We start from the raw sequence: 22883 nt of genomic DNA, 5'->3' as shown, positions 1-22883 counted from the left end.
TCTGCCTCTACAGTTCGTCGCTCTCTGACAGAGCAGTGCATTCAATCGATTTTTCATCTCATTTGTGTTTCAGCGTGTGTGCAAGAAAGCATGTATAAGTGTGTTCTCCGTCCAGAGCATGAGGCCATTTTACAGAGGTCAAGTACTTAGAAAATTAGTTTAATTCATTTGGATATCAGAAACGGGAAAATAATCAGTTTAGTGAACTCCACCTTAAATGCGCAGACAATTTGCCTCAAGGAATCCAACATCAGAACTCAATGATCTGGGATATACTTTTATTTAAAATATATAAATATATATTCCACAGGCAGCACGGTGGACGACTGGTTAGAGCGTCTGCCTCACAGTTCGGAGGACTGGGGTTCAATCCCCGCCTGTGTGGAGTTTGCATGTTCTCCCTGTGCCTGCGTGGGTTTTCTCCGGGCACTCCGGTTTCCTCCCACATCCCAAAAACATGCATGGTAGGTTGATTGAAGACTCTAAATTGCCCGTAGGTGTGAATGTGAGTGCGAATGGTTGTTTGTTTGTTTATGTGTGCCCTGCGATTGGCTGGCAACCACTTGAGGGTTGCCTGGCTCCTGCCCCATGATAGCTGGGATAGGCTCCAGCACGCCCGCGACCCTAGTGAGGATAAGCGGCTCAGAAAATGTATGGATGGATGGATGGATGGATATATATACCACAGGCATGCTGTATTTCCATATTTCCATTCAAATTGATCACTGCCAAACTAAAGGATGCCAATGTGTATTTGTTGCTATTTAGGGTGAAGGGATTGATTTAATTTTCCTTAATCAACTATTGAGGAAAGTAACAATAAATAAATATTAAATCAATAAATCATGCAATAAGGTGAACCTTTTTTTTATAAAACTCTTATGCGAGTGATAACATTCAAAGTCTCTAATATCATCCCTTTCATTTTTGCTCTCCACAGGCCTTTGTAGCAACAGGCACCAACCTCTCCCTCCAGTTCTTTCCAGCCAACCTGCATGGAGATCAGAGACAGGTTCCTACGAGGGAGTATGTTGACTTTGAGAGAGAGACAGGAAAGGTAGGGCTTATACACAAACAAACACAAGCACACTCTCTTGTCACATGCAAGGAAGTACTGGTGCCAGCTGAATGCCAAAATGGAAGAGTACATTTTATTAAAATTCCTTTTATCACAAATTATTACTCGGTTTAAGACTTTTTTTTCTTTTTAATTGGTATGTAGAGTGAACCGCTGTTTATGCAGAAAGTATGTTCATAATACGTGAAAATTTGAGATGGACAGTAGAGAAAACATACAAATATTTGGTTTTATAGTTTTATCCCTCCCGTGCACATTAACAACATTAAAGCTTATTTAACCACATTGTAAATGCATTTGAACACACACACACACACACACAAAATGTGAAAATACTGTATTAATGGTGGGGTGACGTGTGAGGACGGCGAATCCGCGTGTGAGTGTCTGGGCGTGATCTGTGACCTACAGCAGCTTCTGCGAGAATGTGCTCGAAATGCGTTTCATTCACTAACAGTGCGTACACACAAATTTGTGCTTAATTTGTGTGTGCACACATTTCATGCACAAATCTGTGATTCAGCAATATTTTCATAACGGAATTTGTGTGTGGTATAATTAAGCATCAACTTTCAAAAAAATGTTTAACACATCTTTTATCTAATATCCACAATGTATTGAGACTACAGTCATTTATAAAAATGGAACAATAATAACTGAAACAGGGAATTTGCTGAGTTAACTAAGTGTCCTAAATAACTCTTCTTCTCTGCTTCTCATCACTTTCACCCCCGTTCCGTTCAAGTGCTAGTATGTGCTGTATGTGTATCACACAGTGGTCACTCAACGAGCTAGTTGCACGAGTACACAAGCGCGAATGGAACAGATGGTCAAACCGCTCGCATTTCCTAGTTTATCCAAGGCTTCAAAGTTCCAAGTACACACGCAAATCTTGTACAGCATTTCTCGAAATTTACAGTCGACAAAAAAACATTAAAGGTAAAAGTTATTCTCTCAGTCCCCATGATAACCTGTATTATATTTATATAATGTACATTTAGATTTTTCTGTGATTCTGCAAAATGTGATGTAAATTGATCCAACGACCCTTTGGCCACAGGCATTCTGTCTTCTCATGCACAGCATCTCAATGTGTACGCTGGAGACATGTTAAACAAATATGCACATTCTAATGCGGGTTCATGATCATTTAAACGTTACTATGTCCCGTGTGACTATGTCCTCTCCTTCAAAGCGATGCCCCACAAGTATGACCCTCATTCAAGTCAGTCCATCATCAGTCCAAACAGATTGTGTCAGCCAGAAAGCTGGACCACACAGAGTAAAACGTAATCTCGTTCGACTGAGTCCCACCATCACCTGCTATTGTTATGAGGATCAATTAATAGGGGTCACAAAGGTGGAATTATTGCTCAGCTCCCATTTATGAGGATGATTGTGGTCAGTCAAAATCAGAGTCGAAGTTAAATAACCTAAATTTTGACAGCATTTGTGCACAGAGAAGTGTAATGCTACTGCTGTGACTGTTAATTGTCTCCCTTGACACCTTGCTTAAACTCACAGCTCGTGTGTGTGTGTGCGTGTGTGTGTGTGTGTGTGTGTGTGTGTGTGTGTGTGTTAGAAGGCCCCTCCACGGACACTGGCCAGCTGAAATACATGCTGGCTGACAGCTCATTAAAAATGCAGTCTGTGCAATCGATGGACCTCCTTGCCCCAGAGCTGACGGACTAATCTCAATTATTTAACACTAGTGCACTGATGGGTTGCAACTGAGTGTTGTGTTTCAGTGTATAATTGGGTGTGTGTGAGAGAATGAGAAGGAAGGTGACTACATGCAGTGAATTTCAGGGCTGTGTGTGTGTGTGTGTGTGTGTGTGTGTGTGTGTTCTGAAGATGATAGCCCCTTCTTTGTTACCTCAACTGTGCTCACAGATCTATGAAGTTTTAATGAGGCCCGGAATAATCAACATAAAGCAGTTGCACAGTTGTTTTGCAAAAGCAAAGTCAGGTACACATATAGCATTATTTGACCATCTAAATAAACGTGATGCTTTTTATATACTGCACATTTATATTTGTCTTTTGAACTGAAATCCCTCTGTTCGGCTTTCTCTACATAGAGCAGCTCAAATATTGTATTAGAGCTTTAGTAAAATGTGCAAGTATAAATATAAGGTTGCAGTTGTTTCTGTAAGAGTAGAAAAACAGGCGAGTGCATTTTGTGGTTTTCTAAAAGCAATGCTATGTGAAAAAAGGAATACTCTGAAGAGCCAGTCAGTATTTTCAGATATAATAGTCTATTTTTAGGGAGTTATTTTCAGAAAGCAGCTTTCATTCATTCAAATCACATGAGAGAGCAGCGATGTTGCAAAACCTTTTCTCAACCTTTCTTCAAAAAGCAGGTTATCTTGAGATCCTGAAAATGTTACTTTGTCGCAGTATGTTCTTGAAGTATAGGGCATAAAGAAAATCCAAAAAGTGGATGGAAATTATTTACACTTGATTATTTTTACTACTCTGGTCAGTCCAGTATAAACAATTAGTATTTACATACAGTTTAAATACTATATATGTATACTGTCTACATTCCCATGTTCTTCCTGTATGTGTGAGTCTTCGGACCATTTATAAAATATGAAAATCCATGGTGCTTGTCAGCCTCTCCGGAGCCACACCCTCCCTCACGCCACTCCACCCGCTCTCCCGCCTTCATTTCCAAACACAGACAATGCCAAACCAAAGCTGCAGTAGCACATCCAGGTTGCTCGGATGGTGCGTGTGTGCGTGCGAGACAGAGACTCATGGCATCCTTTAAGGCCTAATGGGAGCCAGCTGGGGACAAAGTTAATTTTAGGGTTAGCAGCTTACGTGCTAGTGAGCGTTGACCTCTTTGTAGACATGAATTGTAACACATAATTAGTCATTCAAATAATAATAATATTCATGTATTGCATTATTTAAGATCTCGTGTTTGTCACGGCAGCACGGTTGATAGCGGTTAGAATGTCTGTCTCGCAGTCAGCAGATCAAGTTACAGATATTCGTTGGAATATCTCTGTGAAGAGTTTGCATGTTCTCCTTGCGCTTGCGTGGGTTTGCGCCGGGTTATCTGGCTTCCTCCCACATTTCAAAAGCATTCATGTTATGGAAATGGACTAATTCCTCCATAGGTATGAATGTGAGTGTGAATGGATGTTTGTGTATATGTGACTGGCGAACCCGCTTCTTGTCTGAAGTCTGTTCGGATAGGCTCCAGTTTCTCTAAATGAAGTTATGAAATATAATTTCCTCCATGTAATGTCAGATTGAAAACAGTTAACAGTTTAATTTAATTTATTAATTCCATGATTATCCTTTGCAGAGCTTCAAAGGTGTATTTTAATTCTGGAGGGTAGCTCAGGTTTAAAGCACAAACAAGACCAAGCAATGTTGCCACTGCAAAAAGCACATTTGTTAAGCATTCCAGCACTGTTACCCATCCATACTTGTGATGACCTCACGGCATAGAAATGGGATTTCAACATGAAATCATCTATTAAATGTTAAATCGATGAGATTTCATGCAAATTCTACTTGATTTAATCATGTTCATCTTACGAACATCCATCCATCCATTTTCTGAGCCTCTTCTCCTCACTAGGGTCGCGGGCGTGCTGGAGCCTATCCCAGCAGTCATCGGGCAGGAGGCGGGGTACACCCTGAACTGGTTGCCAGCCAATCGCAGGGCACATAGAAACAAACAACCATTCGCACTCACAGTCATGCCTACGGGCAATTTAGAGTCTCCAATTAATGCATGTTTTTGGGATGTGGGAGGAAACCGGAGTGCCTGGAGAAAACCCACACAGGCACGGGGAGAACATGCAAACTCCACACAGGCGGGGCCAGGGATTGAACCCAGGTCCTCAGAACTGTGAGGCTGACGCTCTAACCAGTCGTCACCGTGCCGCCATCTTACGAACATGAAATGGAAAAAAATGAAACAGCCAGCCAATATCTTTTTTTTTATTTTTTTTTATTTTTTTTTGCAGTTAAATTGCAGGTCTCACGTGGAGGTTCTGTTTTTGACATCAAATTCTATAACAAAATAGCCATGAGTGGAACAAGAAAGGCTTTTTTCTGTGCTGGGTTTGAATGGCATGACAAGGATGTTGAACAAAGTTCACTTATGTCTGGAGGATAAGTCAACAGGAGGGAATCTTGTTTTTGATTTTCCGTTTCAGTAGGCCCGCTCGACAATGCTATTAATTTACCCGGCAACTCTCAGTTCCTGGCCACAAGTTATTTCATTAGATATCACTGATCAACTGTGAAATTTAAATGTTATATAAAGTATTTTGGCATCCATCCATTTTATCCATCCATATTTTGCATTATCTCTGTGTGTATATTTATAAAGGTTTATTGCTATTATCTCTGAATTGGTCAACAAAAGAAAAGTTATTGAGCCCCGTTTGGTAAATAACAGTTGACATTAAATGTCTGATTTTGTAAGTCCATGCTTGTTGTCAATTGAAAGGAAAAAATGTTTGATTTCATTTTGACATCAAGTCAGACTCAGTTGCCATTATCTTTAAGCCGTTTTCTTCTTCTGAAGCCATATTAGAATCATGTGGTTTTTTTTGTCCGTACTATTAATTTCGTTGACACAGAAACACAAAGACGCAGTGAGTTGACATTGACATGCATGTGACAGGAGAAGGCATTGCTGCTTAAAATGAATCACTAAATGAAAGGGCCTTGGTGTCAAATAAGAAGTGTTCTGTGTTTCTCTGCAAGCATCATGTTGCCTTTTTGAACAGAAGCTGTGCCAAGGGTCCTTCATCAGTCAGTGACATCATCAAAGTCTCCCCCACTAATTGCTTCCCTCTGTGCCTGCTGCTCTCAGGGTCTCCCTGTTAGCAAAGGCGAGTGCACTACAAAAGACATGCATATACTCGCATGCCATCCAGGTTTCATATTTCCTACTTTAGGCTTAAGATCAATGACCACACCCATTCCCACGATGCACCGCAACACACACTCAGACCACATCCTCTGTTTGCATCCTCCCTGTGTGCCTATGTTAGACTGTATCTCTCTACGAGTAGATGTAGAGAACCAATGTGTGTTTTCAGAGAGGCTCACAAACAACTGACAGTCGCACAATGTTCAATGCAGTGAGAGGTTAGTCTGGTGTGACATCCAGCATGCATGTGTCAGCTGCATTCCTCTGTTGTATGTCCTTCTCTTCCAGTAACTGAGTGAGGAGTGAAGTATGCCAGACAGTTTACCTGGATTTGTAGTGCAGTCAGACGTTATCATTTGTCAGTATGTCTGTAATTTTGTGGGGAGGAAAAAAAGGTTCGATCTCAAAATTGGAGCACAAGGAAATAGTACAGACACCAATGTCACATATAATTTCCTCATGCTTTGGAAGATAATGTTTTAAGTTGTGTTAGTTTGCATGTTACCAGCATTGATCAAAGCTACAGTACTTAACTGATTTGAACAAAACATCGTGGAGGGGCGCAACATTGGCAAAGGAAAGATTTGAAAGTTCATCAGAACAGAAGGCAGCAGACTTCAACCACATTCTAATTGCAATTTACTTGTTTGTTTGTTTGTTTTTTAAATATGTGTTCCCACTTGTCAGGTTTTGTCTCTGCGATTGCTGATTGTGGGATTTGTTTGGTCAAGTGGTGAATGAAGTCTGGTGTGAACCAGATAAATTGAAAATAAAATCTGGTGCAGTACAGTTCGCAGCTAGTGTGAATGCTACCAGACCAAAAGACTAGTATTCAGAGGCAGCGGAACCCAGACACACACACACACACACACACTTTTTGACTTTGCGGCAAAAAAATGCCCCTGAAAATGTTCAATCAGTGTTTACGTAACAGACTCAAACAAACAAGGAAGGCAATTGAGCTTGAGTGCTTAATTCTGTTTTACAGTACATGTTTTGTTATGATAATTCCTTAAACTCACTTGTGACAGCAGTACAGTGACTATTATTGTTGTCTGTACTTTTTGCATGTTCTCCCAGTGCTTGTGTGGGTTCTCGCTACTCCGCTTTCCCTCTACAATCCCAAAACGTGTGTTAGGTTCATTGAAGAGTCTAAATTATCTGTTGCTAGTCTCCATCTTTTACATGTCAACTGTATAAACCATGTACCAAGCACTGGGTATCGGGTACAAATACGGAAAGAAATGAAACTGATAAAGCAATATTTTGTTTAAGGTCAAATTATCAGCAAACTGTTTTTGTCACAAAACAGCATATGTCATATAAAAAAATAACTGCTGGGACCCGAAATGAAATATATTAGAATGAATGACTCATCTCGGTCTGGTCACTTCACATCCAAACCTCGGTAAATGACTCTCTCTACAGTCTGTGTGCATTTGCATGACAATTCTGTCGGAGCAAGCAGCAGTTGGTTCATACAAAAAGGAGCCCAACTGTCTACAGGCTCACAGTGGAAATACAAACTGCCAGTGAACCATTATAACATTATTATAAAATAGAAAACATATGGGAAATGTTTTCAGTGTGAAATTCTGAGCGTGAAATGTTTTCCAATCAACAAACTGGAAAAGAGTCACGAACATATTATAACAAAAGGCTTAAAAGATGGTGTGGGTTCACAAAGCATGTCTTAAATGTGGCTCCTTCTTGTATTCATGAATATATTACAACACATTAAACATCAGCAATGAAGACTTGAATGTCCCTGAAGTTTAAATGCAATTCGACATTGTACCATGTTTAATTGAGAATGTATCATTCCCAAATGAAAACATGTTTTCCTCTTGAGTGGGTGGCTTTTTAGTCTTTCCTTTAGTGACTTTCATAAAACCAAAAGAATGAACAATGTGCTCGTGTGTGTGTTTGAGCACGTGCGCATGTGAGCATGTGCAAACTATGAGGGGCTGTTAGGGACATTATTCAGGATTAGCTCTCACATTTACTATTCAAATGCTTTCACACACACACAAACTACTGAAAGGTTCTCATAAGTACTACTCAAACACTCTCATACGCACAAGTCTTGCTCTCATTAACACTACTCAAATGCTCTCATCGACTACTCAAATGCTCTCATTGCTACTACTCAAGTGCTCTCATTTACACTACTCAAATGCTCTCATTGACACTTCTCAAATGTTCTCATTTAAACTAGTCAAATGCTCTCATTTACACTAGTCAAATGCTCTCATTTACACTACACAAATTCTCTCATTTACACTAGTCAAATGCTCTGATTTACACTAGTCAAATGCTCTAATACGCACGAGTCTCGCTCTCATTTACACTACTCAAATGCTCTCATATGCACGCATCTTGCTCTCATCAACACTACTCAAATGCTCTCATAGACTAACACAGATAGATAGATACATTTTGACAAATAGTTATAGACTTATAGCTATAGATAAACACATAAATAGATAGACAGACATAGAATTTGTCTATCTATAATCTAATAGATCGAGATAGATAGACTTTATCTATCTATAGTTATGTCTATAACTATTTGTCAAAATTTATCAATCTATCTATCTATCTATCTATCTATCTATCTATCTATCTATCTATCTATCTATCTATCTATCTATCTATCTATCTATCTATCTATCTATCTTAAAATAAATCTCCCACAAGTATGTATGCGAGCATTTGAGATGGAAATGTGAAAGGATTTGAGTATATTTTATGAATGGTTTTGAGGATGGTATTTGAATAGATTTGACATGTTCATGCGAGTGTGTTTGACCTGTATGTGTGCAAAAATTTGAGGTGTGTATGTGAGCGTGTATTTATATTAATTGAAAAGTAAGTGGTTTCAAAATAAAATATGGCATTGACCAACAGCCATAAAATACAATAGTTAGCCTAACTTAAGCAGTAGCATTACATAGTATTATACTGTATAGTACATACATATATTTTGCAGTCCTATGGGGTGCACAAGCCAGTGCAAACTGTAGGCCGGTCCCAAGCCCGGATAAATGCAGAGGGTTGCGTCAGGACGGGCACCCAGCTTAAAACTTTGCCAAACAAATATGAGCGTCCATCCAAAGAATTCCATACCGGATCGGTCGTGGCCACTGGCGCCGTCAACCTGCAGGGCGCCGTTGGAAATTCAGCTACTGTGGGTCGAAGTCGAAGAAGAAGAAGAGGTGGAAAGCGGGTTCTTCGGCAGAAAGAGAAGACGAAAACACAGAGCTTAGAACTGAATGTGGGGACTTTGAATGTTGGTTGACATGATGATTAGGAGAAAGGTTGATATATTGTGTGTCCAGGAGACCAGATGGAAAGGCAGTAAGGCTAGAAGTTTAGGGGCAGGGTTTAAATTATTTTACCATGGTGTAGATGGGAAGAGGAATGGAGTCGGTGTTATTTTAAAAGAAGAGTTGGCTAAGAATGTCTTGGAGGTGAAAAGAGTATCAGACCGAGTGATGAGGCTGAAACTTGAAATTGAGGGTGTTATGTATAATGTGATTAGTGGCTATGCCCCACAGGTAGGATGTGACCTAGGGGTGAAAGAGAAATTCTGGAAGGAGCTAGACGAAGTAGTTCTGAGCATCCCAGACAGAGAGAGAGTCGTGATTGGTGCAGATTGTAATGGACATGTTGGTGAAGGAAATAGGGGTAATGAAGAAGTGATGGGTAAGAACGGCTTCCAGGAAAGGAACTTGGAGGGACAGATGGTGGTAGACTTTGCACAAAGGATGCAAATGGCTGTAGTGAACACTTTTTTCCAGAAGAGGCACCACCATAGGGTGATTTACAAGAGCGGAGGTAGAAGCACGCAGGTGCATTACATCTTGTGCAGACAATGTAATCTGAAGGAGGTTACCGACTGTAAGGTAGTGGTAGGGAAGAGTGTGAAGATGACTATGGTGGTGGGGAGGAAGATTAGGAAGACAAAGGCAGAGCAGAGAACCATGTGGTGGAAGCTGAGACAAGGACGAGTGTTGTGCAGCTTTTCGGGAAGAGGTGAGACAGGCTCTCGGTGGACAGGAGGAGCTTCCAGAAGAGTGGACCACTGCAGCCAAGGTGATCAGAGAGGCAGGCAAGAGAGTAATTGGTGTATCTTCTGGCAGGAAAGGAGAGAAGGACTCTGAGAGGACCGAGGAGAGGCGAAAGGAATACATTGAGATGTGACGCAGGGCAAAGGTAGAGGTGGCAAAGGCCAAACAAGAGGCATATGATGACATGTGTGGCAGGTTGGACACTAAAGGAGGAGAAAAGGATCTATACAGGCTGGCCAGACAGAGGGATAGAGATGGGAAGGATGTGCAGCAGGTTAGGGTGATTAAGGATAGAGATGGAAATATGTTGACTGGTGCCAGCAGTGTGCTAGCTAGATGGAAAGAATACTTTGAGGAGTTGATGAATGAGGAAAATGAGAGAAGGGTGAGTAGAAAAGGCAAGTGTGGTGGACCAGGAAGTGTCAATGATTAGTAAGGGGGAAGTAGGAAAGGCATTAAAGAGGATGAAAAATGGAAAGGCAGTTGGTCCTGATGACATTCCTGTCGAGGTATGGAAGCATCTCGGATAGGTGGCTCTGGAGTTTTTGACCAGCTTGTTCAATAGAATTCTAGCACGTGAGAAGATGCCTGAGGAATGGAGGAAAAGTGTGCTGGTGCCCATTTTTAAGAACAAGGGTGATGTGCAGAGCTGTGGGAACTATAGAGGAATAAAGTTGATGAGCCACACAATGAAGTTATGGGTAAGAGTAGTGGAGGCTAGACTCAGGACAGAAGTGAGTATTTGCGAGCAACAGTATGGTTTCATGTTTTAAGAGTACCACAGATGCATTATTTGCCTTGAGGATGTTGATTGAAAAGTACAGAGAAGGTCAGAAGGAGCTACATTGTGTCTTTGTAGATCTAGAGAAAGCCTATGACAGAGTACCCAGAGAGGAACTGTGGTACTGCATGTGGACGTCTGGAGTGGCAGAGAAGTATGTTAGAATAATACAGGACATGTACGGCAGCAGAACAGCGGTGAGGTGTGCTGTAGGTGTGACAGACGAATTTAAGGTGGAGGTGGGACTGCATCAGGGATCAGCCCTGAGCCCCTTTGCAGTGGTGATGGATAGGCTGACAGATGAGGTTAGACTGGAATCCCCGTGGACCATGATGTTTGCAGATGACATTGTGATGTGCAGTGAAAGCAGGGAGCAGGTGGAGGAACAGTTGGAAAGATGGAGGCATGCACTGGAAAGCAGAGGAATGAAGATTAGCCGAAGTAAGACAGAATATATGTGCATGAATGAGAGGGCTGGTGAGGGAAGAGTGAGGCTAAGGGAGAAGAGATAGCAAGGGTGGAGGACTTTAAATACTTGGGGTCAACCATCTAGAGCAATAGTGAGTGTGGTCAGGAAGTGAAGAAATGGGTCCAAGCAGCTTGGAACGGGTGGAGGAAGGTGTCAGGTGTGTTATGTGACAGAAGAGTCTCTGCTAGGATGAAGGGCAAAGTTTATAAAACAGTGGTGAGGCCAGCCATGATGTACGGATGTACGGAAGAGACAACAGGAAGCAGAGCTGGAGGATGCAGGAGATAGGCTTACATGGAAAAGGATGACGCGCTCTGGCGACCCCTAAAGGGACAAGCCGAAAGGAAAAGAAGAAGTACATACAGATATTTTTAATGTATATGTCGTATACTTGTTGATTATTGTGTTACAATAACGCTTTTCATCGTTGATTTAAAATGGTTGCTTTTAATGTGTAAGTGCTGGGGGATATGACATAATGATCGGCCAATCAGAAGCCGTGTCGTGTATGATTTAGGGCTAGGCTGGCTCGTCTATCAAGAGCAAGACGGCATTATTCAGTCGCGGATGCTGCCGAATAAATGTGCCTTTCGGGCTGAAGCGCAGTGGACGTGTGTTTACTCCTGGACTCAAGACAGAGTTTCAACACCGCTGCGTTACAATCTGAAACGTATACGGTTCGTTGCAGGCAGGATGGCCGGATAGTCGCGTTTAAGCTCCCCTGTACCTAATGAGGTGTCCAAAGGGAATGAAGGAATTTAATTGCCGTTGTGAAACTCGTGTCATAGATATGCACTCCAGACTACACACAGTCAGAGTCAAATATTTTGACTTTTTAAAATATCGGTACATCTTAATAAATTAGAATATAGTTGAAATGTTTTTCTTCAATACTCATAGAGTGATTAAACACTGAAATACTTTTCAGAGTGCAAATTCCAACCTAATTCCTACTTTAAAAATCACTTTATTTCTTGAATTAATTGACTATTTCGTTTGACGTAATATTTTAGTTTCTCAATATGGGTAGTTATTTTTTTATTTGCTATGTGCTACAATCATCAAAATAATACATATTTTAAATATGAAATACTTCACTCTGAGTGTGTGCAGTGTGCAGTTCATCTCGATAATTTCACTTTTTGAATTGAACTACCTAATAAAAGATTTACACTATTCACGTGTGAGCATGATTGACATGGACGCGTGAATGCCAGTGATGCGCGAGAATGAACACATTTGAGTAGTGTTGATGATAGCAAGACGCGTGCGTATGATAGCATTTGAGTAGTGTTAATGAGAGCAAGACTTGTGTGTATGATAGCATTTGAGTAGTGTAAATGAGAGCATTTGAGTAGTGTAAATGAGAGCATTTCACTAGTGTAAATGAGAACATTTGAGTAATGTTAATGAGAGCAAGACTCGTGTGTATGAGACTGTTTGAGTAGTACTTATGAGAGCCTTTCAGTCGTTTGTGTGTGTGTGTAAGCATTTGAATAGTAAGTGTGAGAGCTAATACTGAATAATGTCCCAAATGGCCCCTCATACAATAGTCTATTTATCTGTGTGTATTTCAGCCCTCACTGTGCCTGTGTGGGTGCATGTGTGGCACACAAAAGACCAGTAATGCTTGCTCTCTGGTTTGGAACGGGGTTTCCCACTAACATGTTTTTTCTCCACCTGCTTCTGTCGCTTGATGCACACCCAAACACACACACACACAAAACTTAAACACCCCTCATTTTGTCTTTTTCCCAAGAAATGGATTGTGCCATGTCAGACAAGGAATAAAAGTCAATGTGTTACTCTTACAAATAAACATCTTTTCAACTGACACAGTTGTTGGAACTTTCACAAGCTTAACTTTAACTTACTGTAGTGTATATAGAGAATGGCCCCAGCATCACTTCCTCATGACCAGCGTGATTTATCCCCCGAACATCTGAAATGATGTGACATCAGCACAGCGTTGGTGTCATGTACTGTAGCTGGCTGTGATAGACTTGCAGTGTGTGTGTGTGTGTGTGTGTGTGTGAATCAGGGATGAGTATTGAGACGAATACTCAGATCCTTTTCTTTATTGTCCTGGCAGGAGTGCTGGTGTTGGTTGGAAATAAAGAAAGAATGAAAAAGAAGAGCATGAGTTGTGTGTGACCCATGTTATTCAGTTGACACCAAACACTGATTTACATTGGTTTGATTGAAATTTGATGTAAGACAATTTCAACTAAGTCAAGCACACGGGACGGAATAGACACAAAGTACAAATTGTGTATGCGTGTGATCGGAGGCACATACTGTCACTCCTCAAAAATCAGAAAACAAAGATGCCTCTTGTGTTATCGCAGTTTGTGGGCATTATTTTGTGTGTTACGGGGCACTTGTTAGATGCTGACTGGATGGCTGGCATGAGACTGAATGAGAGCTGCTGTGCCAACTCTTCTCTCTACATCTGTGTCACACATTCACAGTGTAGAATGTACAGTATTTACTGTAATTTCAACAAAGAGAACTGTAACTGTTATTGTAGTTTCATGACATGAACATGTTTAATAATATAAATCCCCGATCTTGTCTAAGTCAGTCTCCAAATGAAATTATATTAAATTAAATTAAATTTATAGAGGTAAAGTGGACATCGTGTCTTGGATTTCCTGGCCTGTAGGAATACTTTATGAGCACATTTGCCTATGGGATCTTTTTTGCCCCAATTATGCCTTTGTGAAACTTTGTGCATTGATACAAGCTCGAATTAAAAAAAGGCCCAAAGAGTTCCCTCAAAATTATATGGAATTGGATGCATAGAAAATAAGAATAAAGTGAATAATAATAGGCGGCACGGTTGCCGACTGGTTAGAGCGTCAGCCCCGCCTGTGTGGAGTTTGCATGTTCTCCCCGTGCCTGCGTTCTCCCACATCCCAAAAACATGCATGAATTGGAGACTCTAATTTGCCTGTAGGTGTGAATGTGAGTGCGAATGGTTGTTTGTTTGTACGTGCCCTGCGATTGGCTGGCAACCAGTTCAGGGTGTACCCCGCCTCCTGCCCGATGATAGCTGGGATAGGATCCAGCACGCCCGCGACCCTAGTGAGGAGAAGCGGCTCAGAACATGGATGGATGAATAATAATAATAATAATAATAGGTTAAATATTACACATAATAACTGGGGTGTGGGCTCGGCCATATGTTTTCAGTATTCAACCTGTCAAAGAAAACTAAAGCTTCAAAATAATTTGTTGTAATTAGAAGAGAACATCATGTCTGTCAGTGCTACAGTACGCTGCCCTACCTACTGGCACTTTAGCTGTTTAGGGTTTATAATATTAATAGACCAGTCTGGACACCTTGTGTTTTGCTAGCACTTGTTGTTGTGTGTTTGTTGCACATCAAAATAATCCGATGTTTGTTTACAGACTTCGAATCTTTATCTCTATCTGCGACACTTTTTTAGCTTCTGAGCATTTAACAAATACAGTATGTTGTGGTGCAACAAGTTTCAACAGTTGGTTAAAATAAAGTAAAAAAATATTTAAGGGAATTGCACTTGAAAACCTAGAAACGAAATGTTCGTAAATTTAAAAGGGATTAAAATGAATCATTTTCAAATAAAGACCTGGCCCTCCTGAGGATTGGTTTGCACGTTGCCAACAGGATATCACGTCTGAACAGTACACTAACCTTCAGGCAATCAAACCAATGCTTCCAGGCCTAACCAAATAAACCAGCTCTTCCATTTTTTTTTTTGAGGAGGAGGCAGAATTTTATGCCACATTTTGCTGTATTGCCTTTTCTTTTTCAGTGTGTGTGTGTGTGTGTGTGTGTGTGTGTGTGTGTGTGTGTGTGTGTGTGTTAGCAAATGGATGTGGGGGTTGACATGGTTCTCAGAGGAAGTCTGTGGTTGGACCGTTTCTGCATATTTTCCCCTCATACAGACACACAACACACACACATTTTCATCGTCAGGCAAAGCGAAGCTTTCTTTTTAAAGTACCATTCTGCCCCAATGATGTGGAAGCCATCTCTCCCTTTCTGCCACTAATTTTTCTACTCTCTCCTTGTCTTATGCACACACGCGCACATATGAATTGGAATAAACCTAAAACCCACAACTTCTCGGGGTGCGGTCCCCCTACATCCTTGGTGCAGTGTGAATTGCTGTGGTAAAAGAGGTCCCTGTATGAGCGCCTCCAAAAATAACCCGAGTAAAGTACTGAGCGTGGAGCTGCCCAATCTCTCAAAGAAAATAACAGCATGTATGTAGTGGAAGATGTGTTTGAGTTGTTGATTAATTCTTCAAATCATGTTTAATTTGATGACAACAACAAAAATACCACAGAAAGCAGATTGAAGTAGTAGAAACGATAATGGCATTAAAAGATCAAATACAATATTGACAGGTGGACAGACAGATTTTTTTTTTAGAGATAATCTTGTGTTTATTTCGCCCTGAGAGTTCCCTGCATAATTGTGTATACACACGATAGAGGACACTTCTCCACTCTGCTCCATTGTACGACAATGTATATCTACTGATGCGGTACCGTCTTGGGTTTTGTGATTTTCATAGTTTTTGTCCATCACACATATTCATTTGTTGTCCATCCTCATTTGATTAAAGTTTGTATTAACAGCTGCTGTAAAAGCCTTACCATGTTCTGTGTCAGTCCAATGACTCACACGAAGGTTTTTGTGCTACTTGGACAAATTACAACAAGTTCAATTGAAAAAATAAAATGAAATCTACAGCAGAACCTCTATAGTCGAGATCTCTAAAGTTGACAAAACTTGGGTGTCACTCGTGACATCGGCATGTCGTGTGAGACCTCACATATGTATGTGTGATTTGCTTTGTTTTTGTGGCTTTTCTGCTACACCTATCCTAAAAGATTGATCCAGGGCTATTAAGATAAAAATGTGTGAAGCAAAGAAGAAACAAAATTACCTAACTTACTTAATGTAAAGCATTCAAAGCAGTAAAATGAATTTGTTTTTCTAGCTATGTCCCAATGCCTTTGTCCTTTTTGCGTTCCAATACTTTTTTCCCAGTGTCACCATATGTGCCCTTACTTGTTATTAAACTAAGAGTGTTTTACTGTTTTTATTGTCACTATTTGGAGTGGTTAAATTATTTTTCCATTTTTATTTTATTTTTTTAACACTTGGATGGTATAGTGGTACATTCTCCTAACTTCGGAGCTGGCAGTGTGGGTTCAGTGTCCACTCAGTTACATCATGAATGTGCATGAGAATGATTATCTGTCGCTATACAGGTATGTGCCCCGAGCTTGACTTGTGACCAGTCCAGGGCGTTGTACCCCACCCCTCTTTTGTCTGAAGTCAGCTGGGTTGGCTTCCAGCTCAGGTGCAAAAGCGGCAGAGAAAATGGATGGACAGATGAAGTTAACATTTTACTTAAAAGGAAATGTAATTGCCTTTTTTTGCAATTTTAAAGTTGTATGACATAAATTCGTCAAAATACTCAAAATATCAAGAATTAGAGTACACGTTATAAGTTGAACTTGATTGAAATTGACTTAATTTCACACTTGATGGGTGAGGGAACTATTTGTATACAAGCAATTAAAAAGTCATTTTTTTTTAATGTCCCCTTGAAATGACAGTTCTAATTCTATTTCCATAAATTCCTACTGAAAATAATGTTTCAAAATTCAATTGAATTCAAACTGCAAATTGTGTGCCTTGACTATGCTGACATTCGGGCATTCAGACATCCAGAAATCAAAAACGTTGAATAAATAAGTAAAATAACTCTTTAACAAATTAACAGGTGAATTTAGCAAAATGTGGAGGGGGATGATTTATACATTTACTGTATTGTATGCATAGAATAAGACTTCAAATGTTTTGAAGTTGAAATCAATATTCCCAGTATTCCTTATAAAAACCACAAACTCATAGAAACCGTTATACTGTATGTAAAAGGCTACGCATTATAACATTGACACAGAAAACATACTGTATCTATAATGATGTGTTGAGTATTAGTTTTCTTTCAGACTATCTTAATGTTGCACTAATAGTGACTGCCTCATTTAGTCGATCTGTTGCATTAGGAAACTGTTGACCTGATTTATTTAAAAAAAAATTTTTTTTGGTCTTTCTCAACAGTCAATCAGTTTCAGGCGATGCTAAATAATCCATATCATGTTCAGTATAACCTCCATGTCCCTAATATACTGTTATGTCGATATTTTAGTCAAATGTATTGGAGATGTTTTCCTTCTTTGTTTCGTCAGGTCCATTTAAAGGCGCCGATGATCTTGAATGGAGTGTGTGTGATTTGGAGAGGTTGGATCGACCTACAGAGGCTGGATGGGATGGGATTCCTGGAATATGATGATGAGAGGGCACAGGTAGCGCAGAACATACTACCAGAAGAATGGTTAACTTAACTTACATGATGCAGCACATTATGCCTTACTACTGTATCTCACTTAAGCTTTTATAAAATAACAGGTTTGCAACTTGCTCTGTGTGTGTGCCTGCGACTGTGCGTGTGTACAGCATGAGGACGCTTTGGCTCAGGCAGCATTTGAGGACGCTCGACGAAGAACCAGAGACTTTGAAGAGCGAGAGAGGTCACACAGAGAGGACCTAGAGGTGAGAGACCGAAAATTCTGAAACTGTTAGTGTAATTTCATTTGAAACAGCAGCACTATTTTCATTAATTTCTTTATAAAATCTGTTATTTAAGAAAAAACATTCCTACACTACAGAGTTGTTCACACTTTTATTTTTAACTGCAATTGTTAACCAGCTATTAACATCGTATAAACAATGTCAACAATGTCAGCTGCAGTTTAAGAAATATTTACAAATCTATCTTAAATCATTTTTACACTGTATGTACAGAACTTCAAATATAAAAAATATCTATATCTAAATTAGGGCTGTTAAAGTTAAAGCGTTAACTCATGATTAATCACACAAAAATGTATCACATTAATCGTGTATTAACTCAGATTAATCACACAGTTTATTTTGACCACACACGCTCCTTTACCTTAACCGCGGATGGATATCTGAAATGCGGTGCAGGTTGCTATAAATTCAGTGATCAGGTCAATGCTTACGCCAGTGCAAAAATGAGTGAGGAGACGCCAACTGGTGTGCTCGGCAGAAAATTTTGCTTCAAAAGTCACCCCGATGAGACTTTTGGAAAAAAACAATTCATCGAAGTACAAGTAAAAACTCCCATCTCAAAGCGAAATGTATTTGGCACCTGTGATTAATCACAAATAATCAAAATGCAAAAGTGTGATTAATCTGATTAAAAAAAACAGCCCTAATCTATATATCAATTAATTGGGTCCATTGTTTTACTGTGGCGGCACGGTGGCGGACTGGTTAGAGCGTCAGCCTCACAGTTCTGAGGACCCGGGTTCAATCCCCGGTCCCGCCTGTGTGGAGTTTGCATGTTCTCCCTGTGCCTGCGTGGGTTTTCTCTGGGCACTCCGGTTTCCTCCCACATCCCAAAAACATGCATTAATTGGAGACTCTAAATTGCCCGTAGGTGTGAATGTGAGTGTGAATGGTTGTTTGTTTCTCTGTGCCCTGCGATTGGCTGGCAACCAGTTCAGGGTGTACCCCGCCTCCTGCCCGATGACAGCTGGGATAGGCTCCAGCACGCCCGCGACCCTAGTGAGGCGATGCGGCTCAGAAAATGGATGGATGGATGTTTTACTGTTGCGCCGCACTACAGTGTTGGCTTTCGTCACATCTCCCTTTTAATCTAGGCATGCTGCTAAAAGCAAATTCAAAGTGAAATTTGAAGTTTCTAGATCAGGTTTGCAAGGCTAGACGCTGAAAAACTGGAAATATGTGTTATTATTCAATCTTAATTATGGAAAAATATTTGTAAAACAATTATCCATCCGTTTTCTGAGCCGCTTCTCCTCACTAGGGTCGCGGGCGTGCTGGAGCCTATCCCACCAATCATCGGGCAGGAGGCGGGGTACACCCTGAAATGGTTGCCAATTGCAGAAAACAATTATATATTGTAATTATATTCAGTTTAAAATGTTTTACCTTATTCGTTTAATTGCAATTATTATGAGAAGAAAAAGGGTCCATGTTTTTTTAATAGCTTTTTCATGTGTACATGCTTTTGCTTTGCTTAGGGTTGTTTAGGGTGTGCTTGTGTGCTTTTAACTTTTTGGAGATTGATTAAGTATTAGTAACAGACTGAATTGAATCATGGGTTTAGTGCATGATCAGTTTGCTACAAAATTTACTATTACTTACTTATTATTTACTACGGATTTACTATTACTAAAACACAGACATCTGCCTGGTGACCCAAGATTTCCAGGGACCCCAAAGCCTTCTAAAATACATTAATAAAGTTTTCTTCAAACTCAAAATGCTTTGAATGCTCGCCACTCGTTTCTCATGCAATGGTCTATTCCATCTTCTTACTGCACATGTGCAGATTTGATTCAGCAAGACAGTAGGAAAGCGGTTGTGAGGAAAATGAAACTGGATTACCCCAGTGGGCTGTAGGAGATAAAAAGCCCAGAAGTAAATTTTCATCAGTACTTGCAATACTATACCACTCCTCCCAGTAGCAGTAGCACTGCTGTCAGTGTCAGCCGATGAGGAAGCAAAACAGATCAAGTGGAGAGCGACATGAGTGACATTGTTCATATTCACTGAGTATTAAAGTGGTTGAAATGGTCAACTATAGTAAACCTGATTAATATTCTTATGAATTACAGTAAAAGCGTTGAGATGTTTGACTTGTTAGGTTAACAATCCTCAATAAGGAATTTAAGGCAACCCCTTACGGGAGAAGCCGAAAGGAAAAGATCATTGTTTAGGTACAAATAAAACGTCTGTCAGTGCAGTACACACTTGGAGGTCCCGATGACTGCGTTTGATTTGAGCCCCTAAATGACTAAAAAAATGCACCTGCTTGATAGTTGACTACCATTGATTGACATGGATTTTTTTGTCAGGAGTCAGAAAAGCCTCAAAAGGGAAAGTAGAGTTTTCTCACAAGTGACCAGAAAGAATTTACTTTACGAACATATGAAGTATTTTGGCAACCTCAAATGTTGTTATTGTGTATTAAAGTACAACATATTTATTTGCTGAATGCGAACTTGTTTTACCATCATGGCTTTAGTGAAATCAACAGGAAGTTGATGTCCTACAACTGACTCCTGAATTGTTTGGGTTTTTTTGTTGTTGTTTTTTTAGGACCCTGTGGTTTCTAAAATTTGGGACTGATGACAGACAGACACGCCAGCAGAAAACAAAAGGGTTTGTGTGCTTCGTTTTTCACATTTCTCACACTGTTATGCACTAAACCATCCTGTGTTTTGTTGGAAATGTGTGTGCGTGCCGGCGTGCCTGGGTGTGTGTGTGGTCCTTCTCCATTACTTTCTGCTGTGTTTCTGTTTTTGAGGAGTGGATATTTGTGTGCTTGACAATATCTGTGTGCCTGTCAAAGTGCATACATTTAAATTGATGTTGAGTTGTTTGTATGGCCCTTAATCAAAAAGAGTCTGAAAAAGGGCTTCACAAGCCCACGGTTGAAAAAGATCGACAACATCCTTGATCTACCCCATCTATCTGACCCCCCAAGCTGGCAAGGAAAAACTCCAAACACCATTTAGGGAGAGAAGAAGAAACCTTGAGAAGGGACGACAGATGGAAGGAATCCCCCTTCCAGGATGACCAGGCTGCAATGGATGTCGAGTAGGCAACATTTATCACATAGTCTGGCGCTGTACAATGTTAGCTGAAGCAGCATGAAAGTCCATTTAAAGAGATTATAGGAAGTGCCGCAGGTAGATGCCTTCAGGAAAGTGTTTTTTCCTCAGGATCAGGCCCGGTTGATCCATGCAGAATCCTCCTCAGCAACGCCGCCGCCTCCTAATATGTTTGGGCTGTGCGAAAGAGTACCATACTCCGACGCTACGACAAAGTTCGACAACACGATACTGTATTCGCTTGTATTTGTTTAATGGCATGCTGGATACAAGACAATATCTGCTAAAAACAGATATCGATTCATCCATCCATCCATTTTCTTTAGCACTTGTCCTCATTAGGGTTGCCTGGAGCCTGCAGATGACTTTGGGCAACCGACAACTTGTACTGGTCGCCAGTCACTTGCAAGGCACATATAGACAAACAACCATTCAAACACACATTCAGAACAACAGAGTATTAGAGGCAATCAGTTAACCTAACATGCATGTTTTTGGAATGTGTGAGTACCCACAGAAAACCTTTTCAAGCACAGGGAGAACATGCAAATTTCACACAGGTCGCGCCTCAGGCAGGATTCGAATGCAGGACCACTCAACTATGCCCTTAGAAGTGATATAGCTGATAAAAAAAATATGTACTGCAGTTCTTCAACACCCAACCAAAGTAGCTGCTTATGTGATATACAGTATAGATATAGAAACTAGAGAGGACAGAAAGGCAGGCACTCAGCAGATAGAGTTCAGATGAGGAGTACAAAGACAGAAAGTAAGGCACTTTTTGAAGGTCACTTTTTATCAAACTGGTCTCAAATTTCTGCCCTGAGGCACAGAGAAGAAGATAACTTGTCTGTCACTGAATCAATAGAATTGCTGGTGCTTACCCCTTAAAGACCCAGAATAGGAAATAGAAAGGTCTTTTATTAGGCAGAGAAATTGTGACGTGCATTTCGACTCTAAAATTAGCGGTTGTGTCCCGTGTTAGACATTACGTTCCCATAATTTGCAACAGGTTAAAAGTAAATGTGGTTATCTTTTTGAAGCAGCATAATTATGATATTTTGTTTGTTTGTTTTTGTGTTATCTCATGGAAGTAAGATTTTTGTATGTTTGTTTGATTGAAAACTACTAAACATTTTCTCGGAGCACTTTAACAATTTGCAAATCCTCACGCTGTTTAAAGCCATCCATCCATTTTCTGAGCCGCGTCTCCTCACTAGGGTCGCGGGCGTACTGGAGCCTATCCCAGCTATCATTGGGCAGGAGGCGGGGTACACCCTGAACTGGTTGCCAGCCAATCGCAGGGCACATATAAACAAACAACCATTCACACTCACATTCACACCTACGGGCAATTTAGAGTCTTCAATTAACCTACCATGCATGTTTTTTGAGATGTGGGAGGAAACCGGAGCGCCCGGAGAAAACCCACGCAGGCACGGGGAGAACATGCAAACTCCACACAGGCGGGACCGGGGATTGAACCCCGGTCCTCGGAACTGTGAGGCAAACGCTCTAACCAGTCGTCCACCGTGCGGCCTCAATGCAAAATCACGCATGTAAACTTTCTTAACTTTTAAATATGGAAGCTGGAGCCTATCAGGATAAAGCATAGATTACTTTATTGATTAACTAATTGATGTTTTATCCTGATAGGCTCCAGCTTCCCGTGACCCTGAACAGGATAAGTGGTATAGAAAATGTATGGATGTTACTGTATATCCTGGTGTACTAATTTTGAAAGAATCTCACTGACATATGGTACCCTAAATTTCTACATTACAATGTAAAGTACACTATTAACACGTATTTCATTAAATATGCAGTTGAGGGAT

General features: G+C 40.5%; 1 protein-coding gene across 2 annotated transcripts in view; it reads left to right on the top strand.

Moving 5' to 3' along the window:
* The window catches only part of cbfb (core-binding factor subunit beta), a 40414-nt gene that overhangs the window by 5757 nt on the left and 11774 nt on the right, over positions 1–22883 (top strand). For both annotated transcript variants that reach the window (XM_061773193.1, XM_061773192.1), the window contains exons 3-6: positions 941–1057; positions 17569–17685; positions 17837–17932; positions 20534–20596. In XM_061773193.1, the coding sequence (XP_061629177.1) occupies positions 941–1057; positions 17569–17685; positions 17837–17932; positions 20534–20563 (360 nt within the window). In that variant the 3' untranslated portion in view covers positions 20564–20596. The remainder of the gene's footprint in view (positions 1–940; positions 1058–17568; positions 17686–17836; positions 17933–20533; positions 20597–22883) is intronic.

This window comes from Phyllopteryx taeniolatus, chromosome 5, assembly GCF_024500385.1.
Source record: "Phyllopteryx taeniolatus isolate TA_2022b chromosome 5, UOR_Ptae_1.2, whole genome shotgun sequence".
NCBI lineage: Eukaryota > Metazoa > Chordata > Actinopteri > Syngnathiformes > Syngnathidae > Phyllopteryx > Phyllopteryx taeniolatus.
Note: the sequence above shows the minus strand (reverse complement) of the source record. Positions and strands in the feature narration are given on the sequence as shown.